General features: G+C 53.2%; 1 protein-coding gene across 7 annotated transcripts; it reads right to left on the bottom strand.

Annotated features, from left to right (window-relative positions):
* Positions 1-1,117: 1,117 nt before the first annotated feature.
* CACNB1 (calcium voltage-gated channel auxiliary subunit beta 1) lies at positions 1,118-19,630 on the bottom strand. 7 transcript variants are annotated; one of them, XM_081582250.1, is made up of 14 exons: positions 19,378-19,630; positions 16,827-16,913; positions 13,747-13,866; positions 12,692-12,814; positions 11,985-12,121; positions 11,675-11,751; positions 11,111-11,265; positions 9,932-10,012; positions 9,426-9,484; positions 9,132-9,241; positions 8,834-8,985; positions 5,560-5,655; positions 4,838-5,128; positions 1,118-2,993 (listed from the first exon to the last, which is right to left on the bottom strand). In XM_081582250.1, the coding sequence occupies exons 1-13, from the start codon at positions 19,459-19,461 to the stop codon at positions 4,838-4,840; spliced, it is 1,572 nt and encodes a 523-aa protein (XP_081438376.1). In that variant the 5' UTR covers positions 19,462-19,630; the 3' UTR covers positions 1,118-2,993. The 7 variants fall into 7 exon arrangements, with proteins under 7 accessions (XP_081438376.1, XP_081438371.1, XP_081438372.1 ...); XM_081582245.1 differs by having other exon boundaries at positions 4,943-5,128; XM_081582246.1 differs by lacking the exon at positions 11,111-11,265 and adding an exon at positions 10,279-10,298 and having other exon boundaries at positions 4,943-5,128.
* Between the last annotated feature and the right edge of the window lie 2,889 nt (positions 19,631-22,519).

The raw sequence follows: 22,519 nt of genomic DNA, 5'->3' as shown, positions 1-22,519 counted from the left end.
AAGGCAGGGACTTCTCTTCCAGGTTCCCCTAAGACCCATTGCTTCCCACATCAGAGAGCTCCCTTGTGAACAGTCTGCTGCTCCTACTTAAGACTTGTGCCTGGTACATAGTAAATGCTCAATAAATGTCTGCTCAATGAATAAACACGGGAGAGAAAGATTGATTCCAATGCAAGGCAAGGGGAAAAGCACCACAATGGGAGGCAGAATGGGCTCCAGTCCCAGCAGTGCTGGCTTTGCTATCACCTCCCTGTTGACCATGAGCCAGTCACTCAACCTGTGGGCCTGTCCGGTTCCTCTTTCCTTGGGTTTGCTAACCCCTCATCTGCAGGGTCTGAATGTCCGTTGCCCTGTATACACACACACACATGCACACTCTGGACAGGATTATCTGGGTCTACTACCCCAAGAACAAGAACCAGGAGAGTGGAGAAATGGTTTCTGGTGCTGTGTGAGGCAGACAAGTCTACATCCTGCCAGGTGATGACAGCAGGAACTGTCACTCTCACCCGCTGACTTTCTTCCTGGCTTTTCCTCTTTCTTTCAGTCTGGGACTGGGGGAGTTCCCAATTCTCTACCCCCGCCCCAAACAGACCTCCTTCTCTCTCACAAAGCTAGTTAGCAGTGGCCGGGGTGGGGGTTGTTGTGGAGGCGGCAGCGGAGGAAGCCGGAAGTTCAGCCCTTCCCTCCCTGAGGAGCCCGGGAGCAGCTGAGGCCACAGGAGCAGAAAAACACACGTTTCTAAGACTGTGAGCCAGTGGCTCTGGATCTGACCCCCTGAATGACATCTGGGACACTCCACTTCCCTCTACCGCTTCTGGTTTTCCCTGGCTCTACTTATAGGGAGACAGGACAGGTATGGGGCTTGGGGTGGAGTGGAGCTGAGATTGGCCACGCAGCTCCTGTCAGGCTTGAACATAATGTGTCAGAGTTACAAGTCAAAGCACCATCTCTCCCACTGAGCGAATCACTCAGGGCGCAGCTGACTCCTGCACCCACCACTTCACTCTCCCTCCCTGCAAATCAGCAGCTCCCACACACCTAGGCTGGCAACCGAGTGGCGGCGAGTGGAGAGTGGCGAGTGATGGGGACAAAGAAGTAGGCCTGGGAGGCGGCGCAAAGGACAGGACGGCGGTTTTATATGTGGCAAAATACTTCTAGGGTACTACAGACGAACAGACAGACAGATGGGGGCACAGGACACCAGACAGGAAAAGGAAAAGGTTGGGCAGTGGTCTCTTCTAACCAGTAAGTGGAAGCTGCACCCCACCCCAGGTTGGGGGTGGGGTGGGACAACATTGGCACAGGAGGTGGCGAGACAGGCATGAGGTGCCCATCCCTGAGGCGGGCAGCCGGGCAGGGCCCAGTCCTCGTTGGCACAATTGGCTCTCTCTGGCCCAGCTGGGTGCTGGGGGGCAGGGCTGCTGGGCTATGGGATGCTAGGCAGAGGGACACTCCAGGGCAGAGGGGGTACCAAGGCCTCTCCTGGGCGGAGTGGACATGGGTAAAGGACAGGATTACAAGAGGCAAATACAGAGCAGCAGCAGCAGCAGCAGCCAAGCCCCCCCCCTCCCCAGGGAGATCTGACGTCCAGAGGCAACCCCTGGGGTGGTGATTAACTCTGGGGCACCAACCACAGGGCCTCTTCCCTGGGGCCTCAGGGTGAGAGTGAAGGAGCAGTTTTTTTGGTTTCAAAATGAGGCGGATCAGAGTGTTCCATGGGCCCAGGTGACAAGAGGATGGGGGGGCTCAGATGCAGAGGGGCCCCCTCTTCTGATGGCAGCAGGCAAGGGACGTTGTAGGCAAAGCTCATTCCTAGGGTAGGCAAAGGCTTGAGGCGTGGAGGTGGTGGGGCGGGGAGCAGCATCTGGGGTGGCCTCCTCTTCAGGGTTCTAGGTCCTGGGCAGGCACAGGGCACTACACCTGATGCCTGCCAACATCTACCCAGACAGCTCCGTGAGACAGCTCCCCATGGGGCTTCCAGTGCTGTAGCTTTCGCCTCCCAGACAATGAAACCAGGAAGCTGCGGGCAGGTGCTGGGGGCGGGGATCATGGTAAAGGACGCTGGATCTGGGGTTTGGGGAAGAGAGCCCTCATGGGAAAGAGTCTGTGGTCTCCCTCTCCAGGAAAAGCCCCTCCCCCCATTCCCAAATACTCCAGGGTGGAAAAAGAAAGGGCCACACCATTTTAGGACCCTCATTTAGAGCCCGGAGTAGAAGGAGTTAAGGAAGTGCACCTTTTCTCTGGGTGAGGGGAGAGAGCCCCCTGAGGTGGAGAAGGGGATACTGCAGAAAGGTGGGCATCTTCCATCCATCCACAGCAGGTAGGTAAAAACCTGCCGCTGAGGCTTAAGGGACTCCCAGGAGCTGGGTGGAAGGTTACCACCGAAGAAACCCCAAACTGAGCAAAGGCATCTGAAAGGAGGGAGACAGCGCCCTCTGGAGGCAAGAAACAACTCCGTGGTGAGCCCCCTGTCCCTCCCCTCCCTTGGGCTCGAGCCCTCCCTCCCACTGTGTAGCCCCTGCCCCTCAGCGGATGTAGACACCCCGCCCCCAACCCTCCAGCTCGTTCTTGTTGCGCCCCAGAACCGGCCCCCCGCCCTCCGCGCAGTAGCGGGCCTTATTCCGGCCCCGGTTCCGGTTGTCGGTCAGCTCCTCTTCATAGTCTTCTTCCTCATCCTCCCAGGATCCCTGTCGGACTGGTGGGGTGCTGCCCCCTGCAGGGTCTCCAAGCCCTGGCCCCTCGGAGGGGTCAGTCTCCATGTCCACACACGAGTCTCCCAGCTCCGTGTAGGCAGAGTTTCGGTTGCCAGGGGTGTCGGCATCAAACGTGTCTTGGCGGGACAGTGCCCGCAGGGTGCCCGCCCGGCCTGGCGGGTGGCTGCTGGGGTAAAGGCCTGGGGGCTGGCCCAGCTCTCCCGGGTACTCGTGCACACTGGCGTGCTCCCCCGTGGCCCGTTCCAGCGACTGGTCCCCGGAAGCAAGGTAGGGTCCCTGGTTAGCAGACAGACGGTACACACCATGCAGATCAGGCAGGAGTGAGAGAAACACAACAAAGCAAGGCAGGTTAGTGAGGGCACCAAGACACCCAGCCTGGCTGAAGGAGGAGGGTGCTGGCCCTAGGGGTTGGGCAGCTGGGCAACTGGCTCTGGAGCCCAGCCAGAGGACAGAACTCAAGGCATTTGTTCTTCCATTAGGAGAGGGGGCGCCCGACCTTTTAGGTGTGAGAAGGCATGACTCTCCTGGTAATCATGGTAGAGAGCCCATGAACAATTAGTTGTCACTTCCTCATGGCACTCATTAACACTATCTTGGGCTAAATCATCATTAACAGCTCATTAGTATTGCCACTTGTTAGTGGTTGATTGGGTTAGTCGTTGCCCCAAATATACTAAAGAGAATTTCATACAGCTCCTTCAGCCCAATGGGACCCTAATCATAGGCGTCCAGAACTCCACACTTCCCCCTACTCCACTCTGAGTCAGGTGACAGTCTCCAAGGTTGATAGGATTCCTCCCCTACCCTCAACAGACTCAAAGCTTCAGGCTGGGGAAGGCTGCTGCTGCTAAGTCGCTTCAGTCGTGTCCCACTCTGTGCAACCCCAAAAACGGCAGCCCACCAGGCTCCTCTGTCCCTGGGATACTCCAGGGAAGAATACTGGAGTGGGTTGCCATTTCCTTCTCCAATGCATGCATGCATGCATGCATGCTAAGTCGCTTCAGCCATGTCCGAGTCTGTGCGACCCTATGGACAGGAGCCCACCAGGCTCCTCTGTCTATGGGATTCTCTAGGCAAGAATACTGGGGAAGGCTGATGGGTCTCTATTCCCCACTGGCAACAATGGGATGGCTCAGTGTCCTCAGCACCAATGTCACATGAAGATGGCCATGGAGGCTGCTGGGTGGGGTGCCAAGAGGCCTGGGTTCTAGTGCCTCCCCTGCCACTTCAAGCTATGTGACCCTGAGCAGTGACTCCTATCTCAGTGGCCCAGTTTCTCTGTGGTGCTGTGATGGGGATTAGGCTAGAGCAGCAATTTTCATTCCCTGGAGTTCTGAGGTGGGTGGACAGGAGACAGAGTGCTTCAGGGGTGCCCGTGGAGGCAAGCCCCTAGCCCTCTCCGAGCAGAGCAAGGATGCCTTATTTACACACTGAACTTCCCATAAGATTCAGCGAACAAATGGGTTCTGGTGCTGAAAACAAATTTGAAAAGCAGTGGTCTAGAATGATTTCCTGGGTTTCTTCTGGCTCTAATCTAGAACCCAATACTTAATGGTTTGACCTCAGAGATAGGCCATCTCCCATGGGAGATCAAGGTAGTGTGTTGCACCCACAGGAGGATTTTCCCTGGAATCTGTTTAACTGGGAGAAGGGTGGAAGGTTCTATATCAACTCATAGAATATGCCTCATTTTGGGTCTCTTCTGAGAACCCCTGGAGATTAGGGCTCTGGAGCAGGGGGCAGTCTCTGGTTTTAATGGCCCTGCTCTGTGGGACTCCCTGGGTCTGAGGGCCGTTGCTCTGTTGCGTCTAAAATGCTGTGACCTCTGGTTGAGTCTAAAACGGGTGTAGAGTCCAGCAAACATACATCGGTTTTCCTGTTTCTTCCTAGTCTCTTATCTTACAAGGCCCCCAAAGCAGAAGACCCCAAGGCAGCAGATATAGTCTTATGGGACCAGGCCCAGGTAGGCCCCACCAGCTAGCCCCAAACCCATCAAAAACCACAGACACCAGAAGCTGCCACTCACCACATTTTTTACAAAATAAAACTTTTCCCTTCCTTCCCCAAGTTCCCTGCACTCAGTTCCGAGCCCTGGGCGGGAGGGGAGATGGGCAGGGCACCTAAACGGTGTGCTCCTGATGCTGGGGCGCCGCCCTGGCTCGCTGCGAGGCCTCTAGCCCGCCCCAGAAGCTGAGATTTCTCCGGAGTGAGGTGAGCACCTGTACCTGGAGGTTGGAGACAGGGGCAGGGCTGGCAGCCAGGGCTGCAGTAGCCATGGTGCGGTTCAGCAGCGGATTGGGCGGAGTGCTGCTGGGCGGGTGGGTAGCCTTCCAATAGGCTTCCAAGTACTCTGCCAAGTGCTCGCAGGCGTCCTCCAATTGGTTCTCATCCAGGATGATGTCAAACATCTCCTGTGGGGGCGGGGTTAAGGGCAGGGCTGGGATGAGCTGGGCGTGACCAAGGGGTGAGGGTGTGGCCTGGGGGCAGTGGGTGGAGTCAAGGGGTTGAAGAACAAAGTTAAAAAGAAACCTCTGGATGTTCAGGAAGAGGAGGGCTCTCAGAGAAGTAAATTAAATATATATAAGGAGGTCTTGGCACCTAGATATTACAGCTCCCTCATTCTATATTTAAAGTAGCCAAGGCCTGGAGAGGGGCTTAACTCTCCATAGAGAAGTGGTGCTTCTGGGACTTGAACATAGTCTCTAACTGCCTGTCCAGCCCTCTTTCCCCAGAAAATCCATCTGCACCTCTGGACCGGACCCAGGTGTTCCTGGTCACTCTCTCGGTAGGCCAGAGGAAACCAGGAGAACCCAAATGCCCTCCATTCCCTTTGAGCACTCACAGGGGGACACTGCGCCAGTTTCTCTGAGGCCGCTATTTGGACGTTGAGGTGTTTGGACTGAGACTTCCCTCGAGACTTGATGAGCCTCTGAAGAACCTGTTTGGTAGGGGGAAAAGAGAAGCTAGAGTGACCCTGCCATGCACCAACCTGGAGAGGCAGGTCCTGGTTGGAGCCAACGTGGAGAGGCAATATCGGGGCCAGAGGAACATTCCATGATGCTCAGCCCAGGATGTCTTTTCAGAAATGACCTCACCAGCCCTGTGTCCATCCTACACAAAGCTCAGGCTCTCTCCTGGGTCTCATGCCAGCCTCTCCTGGGACATTCCAACAGTGGCTGTATGAAGGGCAGTGTTTCTCCTTCCCAACCCCTGTAATCTTCTTTACAGGTTTCATTCATTCTCTGAGCCAATTTCCCCTCCATGTTAACAACAGGCAGCCATCCTTTATAGGGACGCTTGCTATGCCTTGGCACTGGTCTGTGCTTTTTTTTCATTTTGTTGTTGTTTAGTTGATAAGTCGTGTCCGACTCTTCTGCGACCCCATGGACTTGTAGCCCACCAGGCTTCTCTGTCCATGGATTTTCCAGGCAATAATACTGGAGTGGGTTGCCATTCCCTTCTCCGGGGATCCTCCCGACCTAAGAAACAAACCCATGACTTGCACATTGCCAGCCAGATGCTTTACCACTGCGCCACCAGGAAAGTCCTTTTTTTTCATTTTGTCCTGATAATAATGCCATTAGGCAGCCACTATTATAATCCTCATCTCAATGATAACAATAATAATGATGATAATAGCTAAACATAAAGCTACAACCTTAACTTAAGTGGTCAAAGTTAACAGTACCAACAATACAACAAACCAACATCCTATGCTTCCTGATGTAATGCACTCAGAAGGACACATCACTTGGGTAATATTCCTACCAGAAATGCAAAACCTCAACCTGTTGACAGGGAAACATCAGACAAACCCACCCTGAGCAACAATCTACAAAATAAGTGATCTGTATTCTTCAAAAATGATAGTGTCATGAAAATTGAAGAAAAGCTCAGGATTAGCTTAAAGATTACTACAGAGAAAAAAAAGAAGAAAAAAATACTGAAGAGATATAACAACTAAATGCAACACATGATCCTGGATTGAAGGGGAAATTGCTATAAGGGGCCTTTTCGGGACAACTGGTGAAAACTGAAGATAGACGGTATTTTAGTGAGATTTCTTGAATTTGACATGTAAGTTAATGTCCTTGTTCTTAACAAATACATGTTGAAATTTCGAGAGATAAAGAAATACAAGAGCTACAACTTAAACAGTTCAAGAAAAAAGATATACATATATATAAGGACATATATACATAATACAGACATACATAAAGTGTGTGCATGCTAAGTCACTTTAGTCATATCCGATTCTGTGTGACCCTATGGACTGTAGCCCCCCCGCTTCCCCCCAGGCTCCTCTGTCCATAGGAATTCTCCAGGCAAGAATACTGGAGTGGGTTGCCATGCCCTCCTCCATGGATCTTCCTGACCCAGGGATCAAACCCACATCTCTTACATTTCCTGCATCTGCAGGCAGGGTTTTTACCTGCTGGGCCATAGGGGAAGCCCTAAAGATAAAGTAGATGTGGCAAAATGTTCAAAATTAGTGAGTTTGAAAAAAATTAAATTGTATGCTTTAAATGGCTGAATTGAATGGCATGTGAATTTTATTTCTAAAAAGCCATTAAAAAAGTAGTAGTGAAAAAAAAAAAAGTAGTAGTGAGTCTGAGTGAAGGGTATTCAAAGGTGATCCTTTGTACTGTTCTTGCAACTCTCCTGTAAATCTGAAATTACTTCAAAATAAAAATCTTTAAGAATTGAACACATAGAGCACTTAATAGGTACCAGGCACTTTGCATGGTTAATTTGTTTATTTAATCTTCACAAACACCACTTGAGGATTCCTATTTTCCAAATGAGGAAACTGAGGCATAGAGAAGTCAAATGACCTGCCCAAAGAGCACAGAGCCAGTAGGTAAGTGGCAGCAGTGGAACATAAACCCAGGCAGCTTGGCTTCAGAGTCCCCACCCTTAACCTCAAAGTCAGTGCTCAGTGAGGGCAATGGAAGTGTGTGTTACTTTCTAGTTCACAAAGTGCTTTTGCATCCATTATCTCATTTGATCCTTTCAACCACCTCAGGAAGTACTTAAATCCCATCCTCCCCTTTATATTCATTAGAAACTGGGTGCTTAGCTCATAGGATGCTATTATGCAATGTTAACCCCTGATTGCCTTCATCAGTCAGACAGAACTCTGGGCTCTTTACATCACTACCTCAAGAGAAGGACTATAATTCCCATTTTGTAGGTGAAGAAGTTGTGCAAGAGCTAAATTATCTCCCCAAGATCCAAAGCTCAATAAAATACAACCAAAAAACCAACAACAAGCTTTAATTAATTAAAATAAGCCACACAGAGCTAGGATTTGAACCTCATGCTGTCTTCTAACTTCAAATCTTTCACCTAGGGACTTCCACCGTGATCCACTGGCTAAGATTCTGCACTCCCAATGCAAGGGGCCTGGGTTCGATCCCTAGTCAGGGAACTAGATCCCAATTGCTACAACTAAGAGTTTGCATGCTGCAACTAAAAATCCCACATGACACAACCAAAGACCCCGCATGTCACAACTAAGATCCGGAGCAGTCAAATAAATAAAGAAACATTTAAAAAAATCCTTCAACTTAGCTCACCTTCCACGTTTCTCAAAACCACTAATGTCTATTGGGGAAAACTAATGGGGCTGCTATATAACAAAGAAGTAGATCAGTCTTCCTACCAAGTTCATCTCTATCATTGTCTGAATGAGGGCGGTACAGCAAAAAGGGCTGAAATAAAAAGACAGGAGGAAAAAAAAAAAGACAGGAGAGGTCTTTTTCCAACTGCCACGTAGCAGGGTAACACTGAGGCAGAACACATAGAATTCTTTCTATTTTCTGGACTAAGGATGGAAGGTTAACAAAGTAGAGACAGGGGACTAACCTGAACAACTCTAATAATAATATTGAAAATACTTAATACATGATGAGGTACATTATACCAGATCGTTTGCTAAATGCTAAGTATTCATATTAGGTTGAATCTTCACAATATCCAGACAATGGAGTTTGATGGAGAAGGGAATCTGGGCTTGAGGAGATGAAGTCACATGATTAGTAAGCAGTACCTGGAGCTTAAACACAGGCAGCCCACCCAGAGCACTCCTGTCCCCAGTAGGGTCTTGTACCCACCTTAGGAGAGGTGATCTTGATGTAAACAATGATGGGGGCCAGTGAGGTCTTGGAGAGCTGGGCTGGATGGTTGATGGTGTCGGCATCCAGAGCAACCAACTGAAGGGTTCGGGCTAGCTCAAAGATTCGCTCGATCTCGCTCTGAACCTCAGCTAGGGGAGTGGAGTCATGGGAAAGGGGTAAATGTAAGGCAGCCTCCCAGGAGGCAGTGGGCAGATAGAGCCTTTCTGGAGATGCCCCCTCACTCCCACATCCGGCCCCAGAGCAGGGTGGGGGTGGAGTCAAGGGATGGGCTCACCCAGGCTGGAGCGTGTGTTGGAACGCTCGATGATGATGTGTTTGCTGGGGTTGTTGAGGACTGATCGCTTAGCCAGGGAAATGTCCGCTGTCACACGAGTGATGGAGATCCTGGAGGACAGGGCAAAGTGTCAGGGGTCAGGGTGGGCTAAAATGTCCTGCCTCCTCCCCAGGCTCTAGGCCAGCCTTGTAGCTCTCAGTCCAAGAGTTCCAAGACTGTCATTCAAGCCATCCTGCCCAACCCCAGCAGCAGAGAACCATGGTGGGCGTGGAGAGCCAGCTCTGAAAGGCTTACCTGCCATCAAACCGATGCTTCAAGAAGTCAAATAAAGCTTTCTGCATCATATCTGTAACCTGAGGTTGGGGGGGGGGTGGAGTAGGAGGAGGAGAAGTCAGGTGTATAAAGCTCTCAAGAAGGGTAGACTGCTAGGTATTTGCCCCCTGACATTCCATTTTCTTCTTTAATCCCTGAGATGAATGAGTCCCTGTTCAGGGGAGGAAGTGATCCTTCTGAGTTTGAGGGGCCTCCATTGGGGTCTCTGATTCCAGAGATCCTTTCAGGTAGAATCTCTAGGAGGACTTTTCTGGGCATTTTTGAGAAGACTAGACCCTTCTGAGTGGGTCTCCCCATGGGTTGGGGCCCCCCTGGGGAGGGGGGTGGTCTCTGAAGGTCTGTAGCTCTCTGGGGAGGAAACCCTGGGAGGACCCTGCTGGGGGATGTCTCTGAAGTCTCAAGATCATACAGAGTCTTTCTGGCAGTCTGGGCCCCTCTGGTCCCTATGCCCCTCTAGGGGCTCCTACCTCATAGCCCTTGAGCGACGGTCCCACCAGGATAATGGGTCTCATGGAAGGTACCACGTCATAAGGGGGCACGTGTTCTGTCTGGGGGGAAGCAGGGAGGGGAAACCCCAGAGTGGAGATGGCATTAGCCCCTCTCCCCCCACCTCCAGGCTCCCCCATGCATCCTTTCCTCCCCTTGGTCCCAAAGCCCAGATGTGGGGGATCAGGGTGGGGTTGGGGAGGTATGGCAAGGGAGAACCAGGAAGGGTGGGGGGAAAATGGGGGCAGATATGGGAATGGGTGTTAGAAGGTCCCCCTAGCTCATCCCAGGGGGTGGGGAGGGAGACATAGAAAGCTGTGCTACTCACCGACTTCTGCTTCTGTTTGGCTGGGTCCAGAGATTGCCAAGATGGGGGAGGGGGAGGAGAAAGGAAAGGGTACCCAGGCAGGGGCAGAGGGCAAGGGAGGAGCCAGGACAAGAGAGGGAGGGAGAGCGGGCGGACGAGGAGAGATAACAGAGCATGCGTGTTAGTGACAGACAGAGCCAGAGAGAGGGGATGCGACCCCATGCCAAGGGGGAGCCAGAGATGGCCCTGGATCAGGGCCAGGAGTGGGACTGACAGCCAGTCCAGTGAACTTGGGAATATTCAGACATCCTCTACCCCCTTTCTGGGTCTTGGAAAAAAGCTGGGAAGAGTGATAGCCCCTAATTTGGTGCCCATCTCCTGGCCCCAGTGCAGGCCAACCTGTCCATTGTAAGGGTTCCTTTAACTGTCCTGCTCTGCAGCCAGGAGATCCCTGGGCACCCCCGGGATCCGAAAAGGGCAAAGAAGGGTCACTATTCCACTTTCCCCTTCACGTGTGGGGGCGAGGGCAAACATGGAATATGCCACTGGTAGTGAGGGGGAAATGGCAGGTTTCATTACAACCAGATCTGCTTTCAGTTGGGGGGCGGGGGCTAGAAGGGCTGCTTCCATGGCAAGAACCATCTCTTCCGGGGAAGAGGGCCAGGGTGGGGTTGTGTATGGAGACTGATGTGCCCATTCTTGGTGCCACTCTACCCTTCCCTCCTCCTCGGCAGGAAGGCCTGATCCCCACAAAATCAGGCCGATACCACATCTGAATCCATTCCAGCCCCCCTCCACCCACCAAAGAGCTGGGCCCTGACCTCCTCTCTCACAAGAACCCAGCAAGAATTACCTTCTTGAAGAAGGGGATGCGCTTGCCGTGGGGTGACGGGGTGGTGACACTGCTAACACTAGTCTTAGCAGAGCCGCTCTGCTCCCCAAGCTCTGCCTCCTCCTCCTCTAACTCTAGGGGGTCCAGTTCAAAGGCTAAGTTAGTCATTTCATTACCTGGACCGGAGAGTCAGGATTGAGGGAGGAAGAAGGCGAGGTGGGGAGGAGTGAGATGGACATGGAGACAGGAGTACAGAACACAGGGATGGGATGGGGAAAAAAGAAAGAAGAAGAGGTGAATGGAACAGGGCTGGGAGAAATGAATGGGGGGTAGGGGGCGGGGGAGTCAGGAGGAGAGATGGAGCTACCGAAGAAATGGGAGAGGACAGACATGAGAGAATGGGTGCTGACTGACAAGCCCAGCTTGTGGGGTGCCCTGCTCTTCATGGAGGGGGTACCACTGGATGTGTTTGGAGGAGTCAGGATTGGGATACCCCTTACTGCAGGGGAAGGAAGGGACAGGCAGTGGGGAGACCACCCCACCCAGGAGCTCCACCCCACCCCCTGGGGTGGCGGCAGCTCTTACCACTGGCAGGGGGCGTGGGGCGGCGGGTGCCCGTCACCACGTCTCCCAGACTGGAGCTGGAGTTGTCACCTGATTTGCTGTGTGGGCAGAGAGGCAAATGGAGCCGTGAGCAAAGAGGTGGGTGTGAGGGCGGGGGTTCTTGTTCTCTCACAGGCTGTCCCTCCCCACTCCGTGGCCCTCATTCGCCAGCCCCACGGGTGAGGCCTCGGGCAAACTCTGTGTCCTCAGAATATTAGGTCAACCCTTGGGGCCTACTCCTGGCGGGCTGGCCTCTCCCCGGGGTGGGAGTGCCCCGCCCCCAGCCAGACACCTGGAGCTGAGGCGGTTCTGGCGCAGCTTCTGTTCCTGCAGCAGGCGCAGGCTGTCCAGTTTGACAGGGCTGGGGATGAAGCCAACCTCACAGCCCTCCTTCACCAGTCGCCCGATCCACCAGTCATTATTGTATTTCTGCAAACAACAACGGCAGGTGGGGTGGGGGAGACCAAGAAGGAGATTAGAGGTACAAGCCAGCAGCCAGCTCTAGGGGGATACTACCCCCAGTCCTGCCTTCTCTGCCCAGGGGATGGCACCCTCAAAGAGCCCCAGCACCAGCCTCTGAATACAGCTCCCAATTCTCAGGGCTCTCCAGGACCAGCATCCTCTTGTGCCCTGGACTACCCCACCCCCAAGCACATCCCTGTTCTGAGAGTCCTTCCTCCCACCATGTGTCAGCTCTACCCTGGAAAGGTGGGGAGGGAAGTAAATGCTGACACCTCTGTGTGCCTGGCACACTGCCACTCCACCGACAGTCCTCTTCACAAACCCTCCCAACAACCCTGCAACCTAGGTATTACCATCGCACGTTACCAATGAAAAATTTGAAGCTCCGAGAAGTGGAAAGATTTGTCTAAGATCACAGAGCATATTTAGCCCAGCTCTGCTTGGTTCAGAAGTCTTTTTCCACTAGAGCTCTGATTGCCCCTCTCTTGGCACACACTACACTGCCCTCCCTCCAGACGCCAAGCGGTCTCTCCCCACCTCTTTGATGTGCAGGAAGTCCTTAGGCTCGAAGGTGATGGCCACTCCCTGCACAGGCACCTCATCCCCTGGAGATGGGTTGTAGCCGACATTTGTCCGCACAGCAAATGCCACTGGCTTGGTCTAGAGGAGGCACCCAGGTTGGATGACAACCAGTTAAATCACGATGGGATGTACAACTTCCTGACTGGGGTGGTGATTATGGAGAGGTTTGTTTTGTAAATTCTTCATTAAGATACACACTATATACACTACTATACACAAAGTAAACTGTATAGCAGAGGGAACTATATTCAAAATCTTGTAATAACCTATAATGAAAAGAATCTGAAAAAGAATAGATATACATGTATAACTGAATCACGTTGCTGTACACCTGAAACTAACACAACACTGTAAATCAACTATACATCAAAAAAAATTTTATTAAAAAAACAAAAGTATACACTGAATGGCTTATGCAGTTTTTTATGTGTATATTAAATTTCACAGTAAAAAAAAAGCAAAAAACAGAACTCAGTCCTCTCAGGGTGGAGGGGGGCATCAGGGAATAAGTATAGGTGGTGGGGGACCCCAGAGTGACACCAAGAAGGAATAGTCATACTAATAATAATAATAGATAGTAGTAATAATGATAGCAGCTACTGTTTAGTGTGCCAGGCACTGTGTTATATGTTTCACATCCATTATCTTATTTATTCATTACAAAAATCCTACAAAGTGCTATTATCATATTCACTTGAATGAATGGGAAAACTAAAGTTCAGAAAGGTTAAGTGAATTGCCTAAGATCTCACAGCTAATAAGAATCAACCCAGAAAGAGTGGAAATGTTTAGCTCCTATTATGTGTGGAAACAGTTTTAGGCACTTATTACACTTTATAAAGAGGCAGGTATTATAGCTTACATTTTTACAGATGAAAGACAGAGGCACATGGGAAGTGTACATCCGCCAGGAAGTGGCTGGGCCAAGACTTGACTCGGGTCTGTCAGGCTGTCTCTAAGGCCTGAGGTAAGGGAAACAATGCCAGCACAGCCCCTCCCATCTTTCTCACCTTGGCTTTCTCTAGCTGGGCTAACGCCTGACGCTCTGCCTCCTTCCTTAAGGCCTCCCGGTCCTCCTCCAGAGACACGTCAGAGTCCGACGGACGGCTGGTGTAGGACTCTGCTGAGCCCTGAAAACAGACATGGCCAGCTCAGGGCCAACGCCGCCTCCCCAGCTCCTGGGCCACAGGAGGCACCAGCATGAGACCACAAGGGCTCGGAGAAGGTGGGATTAGACAGGAAGAGCCCAAGAATGAGGTCTGCAGGCCCCTGGGAAGAGTGTGGCCCTAGAAAGGGTGATAGCAACAAGCAGGGAATTATGGCAGGTCCAAGGACAGCTGCTTGGGGCCCAGGGAGGGGTAGGAACCTGATAGGGTGCAGTGCAGAGGCTGAGTGCCAAGGGTCAGTCTCCACTCCCTGCTCTTCCTTCCCTCCCCTGCCCCCAGAACCCGCTGAGACAGACTCAGCACAGGCCCAGCGAGTCCTTCCAGGGGCCACAGCCACCAGCTTAGGTCTGAGCCCTCTGCACTGGTGGCCATGGGCAGCCTGCTCCATATGCTAGGGCCACACAAAAATTTGCTACCTTCTGCTCAAGGGCGAGGTCAGATAGAATCCTACGTCCCCTGCCAGAAGCTGGAAAGCCCCAATCCTTAGGCTCTTATAAGATACAGAAAAGAACCCAAGGTTCCTGGGGTGAGGCAGACAGGAGAAACACATTCAGAGAAGAACATGAGCAGGCTTTCCCCCTGTATTAGGGCGGCCAGCTGCCAGCATTAAGGCAGGTTCAGAAGTCTGGGTGTGCCAGGAAGCTGGCCTTGACCACACGGACCATCCCAGGGCACAAGGAACTCCCTCAGCAATGCAGACACATGTGTGAGGCACACATAGCCCAGGAGGTGAATGAACACGCTCATTCACGGGTGTGCTTGGATGTGCAACTTCAAGTCTGTTTGGGAGTGTGTGCTCTGTGGTATGTCCTGGTGCATGACTGAATGCATACAGGTTCCATGTGTGTGCATACAGGGCAGGGGCGGGGGGGGGGCCCTCGGTATCTGTGTCCCCAAGGGCACGTGAGGGCGGGAGCCAGAAGGTGTGGATTTATTGCTACAAAGGGCAGGAGGGGATGTGATGAAAGGGTAAGACTACAGGGGTGGGAGGGGTTTTTTTTCTGAAGACAGGAAGGGGTCACTTGGCCAAGAATGCCCATTAGCCTGGTATGGAGGGGACCTCGGAAAGAAAGACCAAGTCTCATCTCCCCAGAGCGCCCTCATCATCAGCCAGGGCAGGTGGCCCCTCCGTTTCCCAGCCAAATCAGGAAAACGGGAGACTCTGAGAGGAAAGCTAGGGGGTGGGGTGGGGTTTTCATAGAAGCTGGAAAAGCAATGCCAAGGAAAGAGAGTGAAAACCAGTGAATCAACTACTCTTTATCCCTCCTGAGCACTCAAGAGTCAGGAAGACAGCCACCAGGAGAGCCAGAGGAACAGACCCAGAGATGGAGAGGGAGAGGCACTTATTGACCCCAACACACACACACACACAAATGCGTGCATACCAGAAATGGCGGGAGACAAGGAAACAGTGAGAAGGCAAGGAAATAGGCTGGAGTGAAGGCCTCCCACCAGCTTTCCTGAGGGGCTGCTCCCACCCCTCACCCTCACCTTCACTCCATCCCCAGCTCACCACTACGAGGGTCTGGTTGGGCGCCTCCATCCCGGCGCCCTCAGTGCCTGGCCCTGCTGGCCTAGGGGGTGGCCCAAACTGCCCGTTCCCCCAGGGGGCTCAGGTTACAAGCAGAGTTGCTACATGTGCAAACTGCTAGGGTATATTTAGCTCAGAGATGTGGCAAGGCCTGCCCCCCCACTCCCTGCCACCCACTGGGGGTCAGAGCTGGGGAGCTGAGAGGAGAAAGGATTGGAAACTGGGGTCTGATCCCCTAGGTTGGCAAACACTGAAGGAATGAGGCCCTTTTCTGTCAAGAGGGGCTCCACTGAGCACGGTGTCATTTTTCCTAGCCCTGGCCCTGCCCCAGTCCTACAACACACCCAAGGGATGAGGGAAAGATCAAAGCAAAGACTTCCCATTTGTATGTATATTTAGGAGATCCTGGGATGACAGGTCCCTTTCCTGACCCTCTCAAGTCAGGCCTGGGCTTTCGAGTGCCAAGTGTTGTGGAGACAGAAGAATCAAAAAGAACAGCCTCACTCCAATCAGTAGTGGATCTGCCTGGCATCACCCTCTCTCTCTTGGCCTGGGGGTGGCTGACTCCTACTGTCCTCCGTCCTCATGTGCCTGCCTATTTTTTCTTCGATGTACTCCTTAGTTATCTGATCCTAAGCCCCTCTCTCCCTTTTTGGGTACCAGGCTTTGTTGAGATGCTCTGTAGTCATAGCAACCACATGGCTCTCTCACTGCTTCTCCCTGAGCCTGAGATGGCCTGGGGTTGAGAGTTAGAACAGAGATGACAATGGCATCTTCCTGACTGAGAACAGAAGACCCCAGAAGGCCATTCAGTTATACCCCCTGCCCTTTCATTCAGGGGTGCTGGGTTAAGCCCTCTCTAAAATCAACTTCCTGCTGCCTCCCCTCCACCCCCCTCAACACACATTCTCTCTGCATATTAAAGAACAGTCACAACTGGATGTGAGGAGGGCGTTTCCCCTGATCCATAGCTAAATCAGAGCTCCAGGGACCCAAATGTCCTGGCTTCTCATTTCGTAGGACCTCCCTCTACCCCACGCTGTCACAGATTCTGGGGGAGGACACGGAAGAAGAGAGCCGGCAGGGGGAGTGGGTGACAGCCTGAAGCAAGCTAGAAGGAGGCAGGCCAGGCTGTCCCTGAATGAGATGACGCAGGCAGGCAGCAGGGGCTGGTGCCTGGTGCTGGGGGAGGGGCTGAGCAGGGGCTGAGGGAGTGGGTACAGCTGACAGTATATGCAGAGGAGGTCATGGGGTGTAAGGGTGATGGGGTGGTTCTAGGCAGGTAACAAATGACGTGGGGGAGAGTGCCTGGAGAAAGTCTCAGACCCAGCTCACCAATCCTGGACTCCACCAACCAGCCACCTCCCTCCTCTCAACCCAGCCTCCCCATTACCTGGCGGACAAAGCTGTTGGATGTTGTATCCGAGGATGTGCTCCCATCCGACCTTTTGAACCGCCCTTTCCTCTTGCTGTATTTGCCCTGGAGAAGCCAGGAAGGGACAAGAGTAGAATCTCAAAGGCCCTTGCCCAACCCTCATCCCATCAAGTCCAGAACTACCGCCAAACCTTGGAAATATCATTCCCTGATCTCAAGAGCCTGCTCCTCCATCTTCTTCCTGAGATGGTACAGCCAGAGGGAGAGGGAGGGCCCAGACCACAGCCGTGGGGTGGGGGACAGAGCAAGAGAGCCCTAGGAAGCACACACAGAAACCCCCAAACCAAGTCAGAGGTTGGGAAGGGGGAGGGGCTGAGAAGCTGGAAGCTCATTAGGCAGCAAAGCTAATTAAGATGCTGGGCAGGCTGCAGAGGCCTGGGGGGAAGGGAGAGACTGCCTGCAGTGCTGGGGGTGTGGAGAGAGCCCCCGGGAAAGTCCCCCTCCCTCTCCACTTCAGCTGGAGCAGAAGGGGGCTGAGTGTGCCTATAGCCCCCAGAGAGAAGAGAAATCGCCAACCCAGGCCCAGCTTGGCTTTCCTGAGCTCAACTCTTGCCTTGTTTTTTGCAGAGTGGAGAGGGGAGTTGCAGCTCTCTGGTCTTAGAGACCTAAAACTATTAGATTTCTAGGGAGGAGGGGAGGGGACATGAAATTGTATTTGGAGAGTAAATATACAACCCCAGTCTTGACCCATGGGGGCAGATTTAGCACACCCCTCATCCTGGTAGGACTTTTTTTCAGTCCCCTTTTCACAATCACAGTGATCATACCTCTTCCCAAGGGGCCAAGAGACATTAAGCCCTCTAGCCCTCAGCTGCCACTGCCCACATCCTGTCCCATGATGCCCACCAGGCTGCATCAATCTAAATGCCCCTTGGCCCTCCCCCAAGAAAAACCGAGGACACAGCCCCTGCAGGGCCTCCGGGAAGCCGGGCTCAGTCCCGCTGGCTGGGCTCCTGGCTTGGGTGGTGTGGACACTGCCTGACCTCTCAAGTAGCCACCCATTCAGGTATTTCCAGGCCTCCTGGAAAGGGGGCTGCTTCTTTGCCCTCCCCAACTCACATATACACACACATCGGCCCCCAGGCAATCTAGAGTGAGAGGGGATGATTGAGGGTCCAGGCCCTCCAAGCCACTGTCCACAACCTCCATCCTATAGTTTCTTTGCCAAAGAAGCTAGATAAGCCATAACCAGACTAGAGGCTCTGGTTCCTTGGGCTTGAGTACAAGGAGATGGATGGATAGATGGGCGAGACACCTGGGAACCCTTCAAGAATCCTCCCTCCCTCACCTTCTCTCGAACCAGACATATATCCAACCTCTAGGATTGAGAATCCCTATGAATTTAAGAGGATTCCTCCAGTGAGCACACGGCTGTCTTTCACAACATCACCACTATCCCAGGCTAGGAAAAGGGAGTGGCACCCAGAGGGACAAGGGACAGCTGAAAGGAAGGCCCCAGTCAGCTGCCTCCCAGGCTCCAAGGGGCCTGGGGTGGAGAAGGGAAGTATTTTTAGGTCTGATCTGACATCCCCCCCCACGTGCCCATCAGCCATACTATCATGGTGGTTACAGTTGCTCCAGGATGGCCACAGCAAGAAAAGAGTTAATGCTAGCCTTGGGGTGTTGCCAGAATGGAAAAGGACATGTCCCAGAGAAATCCCTGGACACGACCACTCCAGACTCTGCTGGTCACTCCACCGGCACCCTCCACCCCCAAGAATATCCCTTCTTGGGGGTAACCAGTGGGTACAGGAAAAGTGTGAGTGGGGGTGGGGCGGCAGAGTCCCCCCCCCCCCCCCCCGCCTCGCCCCGCGCCGCGCTTCCCCAGGTAACACAGTTTCTTCCCCTCCAGGACAGTGAGTTGGCATCCATCCAACTTTCCAAACTTTGGAGGCGTTTTCTGGGGCTAGGGGGATGGGTCGGGAAGGGCTAACACGGGTGTCGGGGGAGGGGAGGTGGTCCAACATAGAGGTGGAACTGAAGTGGCTGGGACGGGGGCCTATCTAGGTGCTGGTCCCTTCCCCACCCTCGAGGGCCAGTGTCCGCAGCTCTGAAGGCCTGCTGGCACCGCCCTCTGACCACCGCCTCGGCCATCTCCCAGTGCCACCCCCACTCCACCCACACCCGCCCGGAGCCCCTGAGCGTGCTCTGCGTCGCCCCCTTTGCCTGAGCTCGCTCTCTAGCCTCTCTCAACCCCCGGATCCCGCTGCCAGCACCCACACTCTTAACCCACTGGAGCCGGTACCCAAGGAGCAAAGCCCCTGACGCGGGGGAGAGGAGGAGGCGAGAGTGACAGGCGGCCCGACCGCCCCCTCCCCGCTCTGCAAAACCGCAGCACAACTCCCAGCCAAGCGCCCATCAATCATTCACTGGCAAGGATGGGGGGCGCAGAGCCTTTTCCCCTCCAAGCTGGGCATATAACCCCTTTCTCCCCGGTCGCCCCTCGATTCGACCCCACAAGGTCCAAGGGAGAGGCCCCCTTCCCTCGATCCCGGCCATCACACCTCACCTGTGGGCTAGGGTCGAAGACCTCCATGGGGATCTCCTGGGAGGATGGGTAAGGGCCCCGGGACATGCTGGTCTTCTGGACCATGGAGAGGAGCCTTCCCTCCGGCTGCCGGCCCGGCCCAGCCGGGCGCCCTCAACGCATGAGAAAGGCCGTCGGAACCGAGAGCAGCGTAGCCAGCACCCGGTCCAGCCACCTGGCCCGGCCTTCGGTTGCCCTCTTCCTGCGTTCCCTCCCTCCTCCCGCTCTCTCCTCTGCTGCCGCCGCCTCCTCCTCCCCTGAAGGCTCAGCATCTCCCCCCGCCCCCTCCGCTCCCACCCGCCCCTCCCTCCCTCCCTCCCTCCCTCCCTCCCCTCCTCCCTCCGCCAGTCGCGGCCCCGCCCCTCGCAGCCCCTCCGCTTGCTCTGCACAGACAATGGGAGGGAGGCTGCAGGGACGCACGCCTCTCCCGGCGAGCTCAGGTCTCCGACTGGCCTAGGATGAGGGCGGCCACTCTGGGGGACATTAGAAACCTTGCTAAGGGGCTGAGGGCGGGGGGGGGGGGCGGGGGTGCTGTTTTCCAGTGGATGCCAAGCGCGGATGGAACCGAAGCGCGGATTAGCATGGCTGGCACCGCCCCCCGCTTCCGTCCCAAACCGCTCTTCCTAGCTGGTCTCCCCATTCCATTCCAGGCTGGGCCACCGGAACTTCCCATCCCTGGTGATCCTGGGACCCGGCTTTAACTCCTTTCTCCCCACTATTGTCCCAGGCCGCCTTGAGACAAACAGAAAGGCCCCTCTCTCCCCAATAGGTTGGTGCTGGATGGTTGGAGGCTGAAGCTGGGGTGGGGAGGGTGTCCAAAAGGAGTTCAGCAGAGACAGCAACAAGAAATCCCAGGGATTCAGGAGTCCTATTGCCCTAGCGCTAATAGTTATCCCCCAAGCCTTTCCAAAAGGCCAGAGGTGGGCCTGGGTGAGGTCTGTGTTCCTGGGTAGAGAGGGAAGAGGAGGAAGAAATGTGGAGCTGAGACCGGAGAGTGGCGAAAATCAGATCTAATGACCTGTGACCTGGAATTGTTTCCCCTTTCATCCCTTATTTGGGGACAGATATCCAAGGCCTGGACCCCAACCACCATGATCTGTGAAGCTAAAAGGAGTAGAGGATTCTGGCAAGAGACCTTAGTGCCAATTTGGTTCAGGCTCTTTCTGGTGGTGTGGCTCTGGGCACATCAGTACACCTCTCCTGTAAAATGGGTTTGCTGGTACTATGGTGTCTTTGTCACCTGGGATTTTGAGGGGGAAGAGGAAATTAAATGATGGGTTTCTGAGATGTTTGGAGATGCTGTAAGATGCTGTGCAGGGCAGGGGTGGGGTGGGGAAGGGAGGGGAGAGTGTCAATTTTGACAGGAGGACCTGTTACCACCTTACTTGACCCCTTCCCGGGCTCCACAAAAAAGAGAAATGAGAAGTAGAATGGAAATTTGCCCAGGTTCAATGACTCTAAAATAAGCCAACCTGGGAGTTTTCTGGCAGTCTAGTGGTTAGGAGTCCACACTTTCACTGCTGAGGGCCCAGGTTTAATCCCTGACTGGGGAACTAAGATCCTGCAAACCTGCGCTGCTAAAAGTAAAACAAAATAAGCCAACCTGCTGTGTTCTGCTGGTGTGGAGTCTGTGGACTACAGTGACTCCTCCTTCTCACCCTGGGTTTTGCAACAGGTGTGGGTCAGCCCTAAGATCCAACCCTAAGCAGGGCTCCCATCTTTCCCTTGGACACAAGAGAGCCTGGCATGACAGAGAAGGCCTGGGTTTTATAGAAAGACCTGGGTTTTCAATTTCTCTATTGTGAGAAAGTGGCATAAATTTTGCTTCCCTTCCTTTTTTTTTTTTTTTTTTTGAGGGGGTGAGGGTGGCCACACCACATTGCTTGAGAGATCCTAGTTCCCTGACCAAGGCTCAAACCTGGGCCCTCAGGCAGTGAAAGCACAGAGTCAAAACCTCTGGACCGTCAGGGAATTTCTTTCCCTTCCTCTTTTGGATCTCATCAGCACTATTTAGCGGGCATCCCAGCTAGCACTAGTAGTAAAGCACCCACCTGCTAATGTAGGGGAAATAAGAGAGGAAAGTTCAATATCCGGGTCAGGAAGATCTCCTGAAGGAGGAAATGACAACCCACTTCAGTATTCTTGCCTGGAGAATACCATGGACAGAGAAACCTGGAGGACTACAGCCAAAAGGGTCACAAAGAGTAGGACACAACTGAAGCGACTTAGCATGCATGCTCTATTTAGCAGCCAAGAAAGTTCAGATGATAGATATGGGGTTACCAGCTGGAGCAAAGCAAGGAGTTAGAACCAGAACTCAGATTTATGTTTCTTGGACCCTGGAATGTTCTCCTTGGGTTCTTAACCAAAAGCCTTCGGTTCCCCGAAGCAAGAAGAAAGAACTATGAGAGGTCCTGTCGTTTGATTTTTTTTAAAGACTTTCCAACTATTCTTTCACTCACTTGCTATTTCTCAAGTGCTTACTTATGTGCAAAGCTGTATGAGCCAAACCCAAGACTGGTTCCTGCCATCATGGAGCTTGTCTTAACGCCTTTTGCAAATTAGGTATATCATAACTAGGTACACTATACAGGGGAGGAAACGGAGGCACTAAGTGATTAAGGACCACAGTGGCTCAAAAACTAATGTACTGCACTCCAGCGTTCCCCAATTACTGGGAGGGTGAATAAAAGGTTGCTTTTGTCTGGTATCTGAGCTCATTCTCTCCTGCTTTATTTTTTTCCGCCATTAATAAAACATCCTTCCACAAAACCCACTACACCTGGGAGGAGTAGCCCACTCTAGCAAAGCCCCTTTAGCACGCCTGCGCAATCCATCTGACTTCCGGCTTCCTCTACCACGTCATCGGGTACCCTCGCTGCGCATGCCTAATAGGAAGTCGGACTATACCACTTTGGCATACCAAAGGGGGATATGTTCCATGTTTTAAAGTTTAAAACCGATTCCTGATGTTAGACTTCACTACTCTGGGTCTTTTCAGAATATATAAGTAAGTATAGGGTGGCGGAATATGAAAGGACCGGACGGGAATACGGGCGAAAGCGGAACGGGGGATGGACTCTCCCCTTCACAGATAATGGGAGGAGCCTAGCGAGGGCAAGTT

Source organism: Giraffa tippelskirchi, chromosome 3 (genome assembly GCF_054371585.1).
Source record: "Giraffa tippelskirchi isolate mGirTip1 chromosome 3, T2T-mGirTip1v1.2.pri, whole genome shotgun sequence".
Taxonomy (NCBI): domain Eukaryota; kingdom Metazoa; phylum Chordata; class Mammalia; order Artiodactyla; family Giraffidae; genus Giraffa; species Giraffa tippelskirchi.
This window is presented reverse-complemented; position numbering and strand designations above follow the sequence as displayed.